Here is an 8907-nt window from a genome sequence, read left to right on the forward strand (position 1 = left end):
AGAAATGGCATTTTGGAAAATCACCTAATATGGCAGCTTAATATTAGGTGATTTTCCAAAATACCATACCCAAATGCTACCGCAAATAAAGAACGATATAATAACGATATAATATCCCTAATATCTATATACATTTCATAGACTTAGGGTACCAGTTATATGTGAAGAAAATATTTTGATCTGTTGAATATGAAAGGGACAGCATACTTAGCTCCAGCACCCAAACGTTATTAATGAATCCCTGGTTTTGAGTGAACATGTTGTTTTATCATGTGTCGTGTCACCTCCTCTGCTTGCAGATCACATCCAGAATGAAGGGAATTATGGCCAGGCACTGGACAAGTTTGGTAGCAACTTCATCAGCAGGGACAACCCCGATCTGGGAACTGCCTTTGTCAAGTTCTCCAGCCTCGTCAAGGAGCTGTCCGCACTTCTGAAGAACCTGGTGAGATTTTTTTTAGGGATTTTAATTAACAGATGGTGATCATGGCTCTGTATTTAACTGTGCGTTGCCGTGAGTTCGTTTTGGACTTGGGGACTGTGAAAAGACACCTGGTGGCATGTATTGTGGGGTGTGTATGGGAGTCTGAGCTGAATATTAATTGATTATGCAGACAATACGGAATCTTCTGAATTTTGTAATAAAAACTAGAAGAGAAGTAGTTAATCTCTCGTCAACCTTCAACCATGAAAGTCTGGTATGCATGTTTGTTATTTCTGTATGTGCATTAAAGGGCAAGGCATGCTTCTCTGTTTTGAGCCAGCTGTAGTTTTGCTTGGTCTTTCTGTGCTGTACTAGACCATATTACCGGACAGTAATCAAGATGGGACCAGAGCCTCAACTAGTACAGTTTGTTTTGTGTGTCAAAAAACGCAGAACATATTTTTACTACAGACACCCCTTCCCATCTTCACAACAACTTTGTCAATATGACTTGACCATGATAATTGACTATCCAATGTTATACTGTACCTAGGAGTTTAGCTTCCTCCACTTGCTAAATGCTCACACCCTTTATGTACAACTCCAGTTGAGGTTTAGGTCTTAGAATATTTTGAAACAAGGACAATGCTTCTCGTTTTAGATGTATTTAAGGCCAGTTTGTTATTAATCACCCATTCTGAAACTCTAAATCCTTATTTTAAATTCAGTGAGCTCTCTGGCTTTGGGCACTGACATGTGTGGAATCATCTGCATACATAGTCATTCTAGCTTTGTGTAAGACCAGTGGCAAATCATTTGTAAAAATAGAGATGAGTAAAGGCCCAAGAGAACTGCCCTGAGGGACATCGCATTTTATCTGTTCTTTGTCATTGCCTGATGTGAACCATGCCTCGAACAAAAGAGATCTCAGAAAACCTAAGATGAAGAATTGTTTTCTTGCGTAAAGCTGGAAAAGGTTACAAAAGTATCTCTTAAAACCTTGATCAGTCCACGGTAAGACAAATAGACAAACACGGTCTGCTTAACTTTTCAAGGGTATGTGGGACGAAATCGTCCCACCTACTGAACAGCCAGTGGAATCCCGTGGCGCGATATTCAAATACCTTAGAAATGCTATTACTTCAATTTCTCAAACATATGACTATTTTACACCATTTTAAAGACAAGACTCTTGTTAATCTAACCACACTGTCCGATTTCAAAAAGGCTTTACAACGAAAGCAAAACATTAGATTGTCAGCAGAGTACCCAGGCAGAAATAATCAGACACCCATTTTTCAAGCTAGCATATCATGTCACATAAACCCAAACCACAGCTAAATGCAGCACTAACCTTTTATGATCTTCATCAGATGACACACCTAGGACATTGTGTTATACAATACATGCATGTCTGTTCAATCAAGTTCATATTTATATCAAAAAACAGCTTTTTACATTAGCATGTGACGTTCAGAAAAAGCATAACCCCCGCAAACTTCCGGGGAATTTACTAACAGTTTGCTAAATTACTCACGATAAACGTTCACAAAAAGCATAACAATTATTTTAAGAATTATAGATACATTACTCCTCTATGCACTCGATATGTCCGATTTTAAAATAGCTTTTCGGATGAAGCACATTTTGCAATAATCTAAGTACATAGCCCGGCATCACAGGGCTAGCTATTTAGACACCCACCCAGGTCAACCTCCACCAAAATCACATTTCCTATAAGAAAAATGTTCTTACCTTGCTTGTTCTTCGTCAGAATACACTGCCAGGACTTCTACTTCAATAACAAATGTTGGTTTGGTCCCAAATAATCCATCGTTATATCCAAACAGCGACGTTTTGTTCGTGAGTTCTAGACACTATCAGAATGCTACATCACGGTCTTGCGCATGGCTCATTGGCGTGACAAAAAAATTCTAAATATTCCATTACCGTACTTCGAAGAATGTCAACCGCTGTTTAAAACCAATTTTTATGCCATTTATCTCGTAGAAAAGCGATAATATTCCGACCGGGAATATGCATTGAGCCTAAACAGCCGAATTAAATTTCTCCTCAGGAGCGAATCGTGCACGCGCCTCATTCAAAGGTCCTCTGATCCGCCACTTACCAAAGGCGATAATGTGTTTCAGCCTGAGGCTGCCTCGTCAACCTTCAGGTATTTCCCGGGTTCTGAGAGCCTATCGGAGCCCTGGGATTTGTCACGTTACAGCTAAGATCCTTACTTTTCAATAAACAGATGCAAGACGCACGACTCCTTGTCAGACAGGGTACTTCCTGCATGAAACCTTGTCAGGTTTTTACCTGCCATAGGAGTTCTGTTATACTCACAGACACCATTCAAACAGTTTTAGAAAATTCAGAGTGTTTTCTATCCAAACCTGAACAATATGCATATTCTAGCTTCTGAGTTGGTGTAGGAGGCAGTTAAAAATGGGCACATATTTTTTCCAAAATTCTCAATACTGCCCCCTATCCCAAACAGGTTAACAAAATATTTACTTTTTTAACTTCAGTTTATTTGATAACACAATATACAGGGTGTACCTGTGACTATGCATAAATAATAAACAGCCAGTAGCAGGGGTCAATGCAAATAGTCCAGGCAGCCATTTGATAAACTGTTTAGCAGTCTAATGGCTTAGGGGTAGAAGCTGATAAAGAGCCGTTTGGACTTAGACTTGGCATTCCGGTTCTGCTGCCGTGCGGTAGCAGGGAGAACAGTCTATGACTAGGGTGGCTGGAGTCTTTGACAATTTTTAGGGCCTTCCTCTGACACCGCCTGGTATATAGGACCTGGATGGCAGGAAGCTTGGCCCCAGTGATGTACTGGGCTGCATGCACTACCCTCTGTCGCGCCTTGTGGTCGGATAAGAAGATTGTTGGAGCTGTACTGTTAGATTTCAGTGCAGCCTTTGATATTATTGACCATAACCTGTTGTTGAGAGAATGTATGTGTAATTGCTTTTCAACCTCTGCCATATTGTGGATTCAAAGCTATTTATCTAATAGAACTCAGAGGGTTTTCTTGGAAGCTTCTCTGTCAAACATGTAAAGTGTGGTGTACAGCAGGTCAGCTCTCTAGGCCCTCTATTATTATTATTATCATTTTTTTTTACAAATGACTTGCCACTGGCATTAAATAAAACCTGTGTGTCCATGTATGCTGATGATTCAACCCTATACGCATCAGCAACCACAGCTAAGGATGTCACTGAAACCCTTTACCACAGAGTGGCAGTCTGTTTTGGAATGGGTGGCCAATAATGAACTGGCCCTGAACATCTCTAAAACTAAGAGCGTTGTATTTGGTACAAATCATTCCCTAAGTCCTAGACCTCAGCTGAATCTGATAATGAATGGTGTGGCTGTTGAACAAGTTGAGGAGACTCAATTACTTAGTGTTACCTTAGAATGTAAACTGTCATGGTCAAAGCATATAGATTCAATGGTTGTAAAGATTGGGAGAGGTCTGTCCGTAATAAAGAGGTACTCTGCTTTTTTGACACGCCACTCCAGAAAGTCCTGCAGGCTCTAGTTTTGTCTTATCTTGATTATTGTCGTGGTCAAATGCTGCAAGGAAAGATGTAGTTAAGCTGCAGCTGGCACAGAACAGATTTGAGGAAAGACTGGCTGCGTCACTTCTTCTTTTCATATGAAACAATGTGTTGGAAATTCCTAATTGTTTGCATAGTCAACTTACACACATCACTGACACACACACTTACCCCACCAGACATGCCACCAGGGGATTTTCACAGTCCTCAGGTCTAGAACAAATTCAAGGAAACGTTATTATACAGATCCATAAGTGCATGGAACTCCCTTCCATCTTATATAGTGCAAGTGAACAGCAAACCTAGTTTCAAAAAACAAATAAAGCAACACCTCACAGCATAATGCCTCTCCCCCATGCAACCTACTTGTTGTGTGTATGTACTGACATGTATGTGCAACTGATAGATGCACACATACACATGTTAATGTTTTTAAATTTACAGTACCAGTCAAAAGTTTGGACACACCTACTCATTCAAGGTTTTTCTTTATTTTTACTATTTTCTACTATGTAGAATAATAGTGAAGACATCAAAACTATGAAATAACACATATGGAATCATGTAGTAACCAAGAAAGTGTTAAACAAATCAAAATATATTTTATAATTGAGATTCTTCAAAGTAGCCACCCGTTGCCTTGATGACTGTCTTGAAGGAGTTCCCACATATGCTGAGCACTTGTTGGCTGCTTTTCCTTCACTCTGCGGTCCAACACATCCCAAACCATCTCAATTGGGTTGAGGTCGGGTGATTGTGATAGTCGCACTAAGCGCAAACTAGATGGGATGGCGTATCGCTGCAGAATGCTGTGGTAGCCATGCTGGTTAAGTGTGCCTTGAATTCAAAATAAATAACAGACAGTGTCTACAGCAAAGCATCCCCACACCATCTCCTCCATGCTTCACGGTGGGAACCACACATGTGGAGATCATCCGTTCACCTACTCTGCGTCTCACAAAGACAGTTGGAACCCAAAATCTCTAATTTGGACTCATCAGACCAAAGAACAGATTTTGACCGGTCTAATGTCTATTGCTCGTGTTTCTTGGCCCAAGCAAGTCTCTTCTTATTATTGGTGCCCTTTAGTAGTGGTTTCTTTGCAGCAATTTGACCATGAAGGACTGATTCACGTTGTCTCCTCTGAACGGTTGATGTTGAGATGTGTATGTTACTTGAACTTTGAAGCATTTATTTGGGCTGCAATTTCTGAGGCTGGTAATTCCAATGAACATATCCTCTGCAGCAGATGTAACTCATAACTTCCTGTGGCAGTCGTCATGAGAACCAGTTTCATCATAGCTCTTGATGGTTTTTGCGACTGCACTTGAAGAAACTTTCAAAGTTCTTGAATTTTTCTACATTGACTGACCTTTGCTTAAAGTAATAATGGACTGTCGTTTTTCTTTGCTTTTTTCAGCTGTTCTTGGCATAATATGGACTTGGTCTTTTACCAAATAGGGTTATCTTCTGTATAGCAACCCTACCTCGTCACAACAAAACTAATTGGCTCAAACACATGAAGGAAAGAAATTCCACAAATTAAATTTTAACAAGGCACCTGTTAATTGAAATGCATTCCAGGTGACTACATCATGAAGCTGGTTGAGAGAATGCCAAGAGTGTGCAAAGCTGTCATTAAGGCAAAGGGTGGCTACTTTGAAGAATCTCTAATATAAAATATAATTTGATTTGTTGAACACAACATGATTCCATATATGTTATTTCATAGTTTTGATGTCTTCACGTCCAAACTTTTGACTGGTACTATATATATATATATATATATATATATATATTATAAACACCCGTCTCAACGTCAGCAGCGAAGAGGCGACTCCGGGATGCTGGCCTTCTAGGCAGAGTTCCTCTGCCCAGTGTCTGTGTTCTTTTCCCCATCTTAATCTTTTCTTTTTATTGGCCAGTCTGAGATATGGCTTTTTCTTTGCAACCCTTCCTAGAAGGCCAGCATCCCGGAGTCGCCTATTCACTGTTGACGTTGAGACTGGTGTTTTGCGGTTACTATTTAATGAAGCTGCCAGTTGAGGACTTGTGAGGCATCTGTTTCTCAAACTAGACACTCTAATGTACTTGTCCTCTTGCTCAGTTGTGCATCGGGGCCTCTCACTCCTCTTCCTATTCTGGTTAGCGCCAGTTTGCGCTGTTCTGTGAAGGGAGTAGAACACAACATTGTACGAGATCTTCAGTTTCTTGGCAATTTCTCGCATGGAAAGCCTTCATTTCTCAGAACAAGAAAGGACTGACAAGTTTCAAAAGAAAGTAATTTGTTTCTGGCCATTTTGAACCTGTAATTGAACCCACAAATGCTGAGGCTCCAAATATTCAACTAGTCTAAAGAAGGCCAGTTTCATTGCTTCTTTAATCAGGACGACAGTTTTTAGCTGTGCTAACATCATTGTAAAATGGTTTTCTAATGATCAATTAGCCTTTTAAAATTATAAACTTGGATTAGCTAACACAATGTGCCATTGGAACACAGGAGTGATGGTTGCTGATAATGGGCCTGTACGCCTATGTAGATATTCCATAAAAAATCTGCCGTTTCCAGCTACAATAGTCATTTACAACATTAATGTCTACACTATATTTCTGATCAATTTTATGTTATTTTAATGGACAAGAAATGTGCTTTTATTTCAAAAACAAGGATATTTCTAAGTGACCCCAAACCTTTGAACGGTAGTGTGTGTATACAGTGGGGAGAACAAGTATTTGATACACTGCCGATTTTGCAGGTTTTCCTACTTACAAAGCATGTAGAGGTCTGTAATTTTTATCATAGGTACACTTCAACTGTGAGAGGTGGAATCTAAAACAAAAATCCAGAAAATCACATTGTATGATTTTTAAGTAATTAATTTGCATTTTATTGCATGACATAATTATTTGATACGTCAGAAAAGCAGAACTTAATATTTGGTACAGAAACCTTTGTTTGCAATTACAGAGATCATACGTTTCCTGTAGTTCTTGACCAGGTTTGCACACACTGCAGCAGGGATTTTGGCCCACTCCTCCATATAGACCTACTCCAGATCCTTCAGGTTTTGGGGCTGTCGCTGGGCAATACAGACTTTCAGCTCCCTCCAAAGATTTTCTATTGGGTTCAGGTTTGGAGACTGGCTAGGCCACTCCAGGACCTTGAGATGCTTCTTACGGAGCCACTCCTTAGTTGCCCTGGCTGTGTGTTTCGGGTTGTTGTCATGCCTGAAGACCCAGCCACGACCCATCTTCAATGCTCTTACTGAGGGAAGGGGGTTGTTGGCCAAGATCTCGCGATACATGGCCCCATCCATCCTCCCCTCAATACGGTGCATTCGTCCTGTCCCCTTTGCAGAAAAGCATCCCCAAAGAATGATGTTTCCACCTCCATGCTTTACGGTTGGGATGGTGTTCTTGGGGTTATACTCATCCTTCTTCTTCCTCCAAACACGGCGAGTGGAGTTTAGACCAAAAAGCTCTATTTTTGTCTCATCAGACCACATGACCTTCTCTCATTCCTCCTCTGGATCATCCAGATGGTCATTGGCAAACTTCAGACGGGCCTGGACATGCGCTGGCTTGAGCAGGGGGACCTTGCGTGAGCTGCAGGATTTTAATCAATGATGGCGTAGTGTGTTACTAATGGTTTTCTTTGAGACTGTGGTCCCAGCTCTCTTCAGGTCATTGACCAGGTCCTGCCGTATAGTTCTGGGCTGATGCCTCACCTTCCTCATGATCATTGATGCCCCATGAGGTGAGATCTTGCATGGAGCCCCAGACCGAGGGTGATTGACCGTCATCTTGAACTTATTCCATTTTCTAATAATTGCGCCAACAGTTGTTGCCTTCTCACCAAGCTGCTTGCCTATTGTCCTGTAGCCCATCCCAGCCTTGTGCAGGTCTACAATTTTATCCTTGATGTCCTTACACAGCTCTCTGGTCTTGGCCATTGTGGAGAGGTTGGAGTCTGTTTGAGTGTGTGGACAGGTGTCTTTTATACAGGTAACGAGTTCAAACAGGTGCAGTTAATACAGGTAATGAGTGGAGAACAGGAGGGCTTCTTAAAACCTCTCTCGGGTATGTGGGACGATTTCGTCCCACCTACGTAACAGCTACTGAAATTCCAGTGGCGCGATTTTTGAATCGTTAGAAATACTATTACTTCAATTTCTCAAACATATGACTATTTTACAGCTATTTAAAGACAAGAATCTCGTTAATCTAACCCCACTGTCCGATTTCAAAAAGGCTTTACAACGAAAGCAAAACATTAGATTATGTCAGCAGAGTGCCCAGCCAGAAAAAATCAGACAGCCATTTTTCAAGCTAGCATATCATGTCACATAAACCCAAACCACAGCTAAATGCAGCACTAACCTTTGATGATCTTCATCAGATGACACACCTAGGACATTGTGTTATACAATACATGCATGTCTGTTCAATCAAGTTCATATTTATATCAAAAAACAGCTTTTTACATTAGCATGTGACGTTCAGAAAAAGCATAACCCCCGCAAACTTCCGGGGAATTTACTAACAGTTTGCTAAATTACTCACGATAAACGTTCACAAAAAGCATAACAATTATTTTAAGAATTATAGATACATTACTCCTCTATGCACTCGATATGTCCGATTTTAAAATAGCTTTTCGGATGAAGCACATTTTGCAATAATCTAAGTACATAGCCCGGCATTACAGATACCCATCCAGGTCAGCCTCCACCAAAATCACATTTCCTATAAGAAAAATGTTCTTACCTTGCTTGTTCTTCATCAGAATACACTGCCAGGACTTCTACTTCAATAACAAATGTTGGTTTGGTCCCAAATAATCCATCGTTATATCCAAACAGCGACGTTTTGTTCGTGAGTTCTAGACACTATCAGAATGCTTCTTCA

General features: G+C 40.6%; 1 protein-coding gene across 9 annotated transcripts in view; it reads left to right on the forward strand.

Annotated features, from left to right (window-relative positions):
• asap1a (ArfGAP with SH3 domain, ankyrin repeat and PH domain 1a) overlaps positions 1-8907 on the forward strand; it is a 210569-nt gene that overhangs the window by 71038 nt on the left and 130624 nt on the right. For all 9 annotated transcript variants that reach the window (XM_029703926.1, XM_029703921.1, XM_029703920.1 and 6 more), the window contains one exon: positions 300-445. In XM_029703926.1, the coding sequence (XP_029559786.1) occupies positions 300-445 (146 nt within the window). The remainder of the gene's footprint in view (positions 1-299; positions 446-8907) is intronic.

This window comes from Salmo trutta, chromosome 21 (genome assembly GCF_901001165.1).
Source record: "Salmo trutta chromosome 21, fSalTru1.1, whole genome shotgun sequence".
Lineage (NCBI taxonomy): Eukaryota > Metazoa > Chordata > Actinopteri > Salmoniformes > Salmonidae > Salmo > Salmo trutta.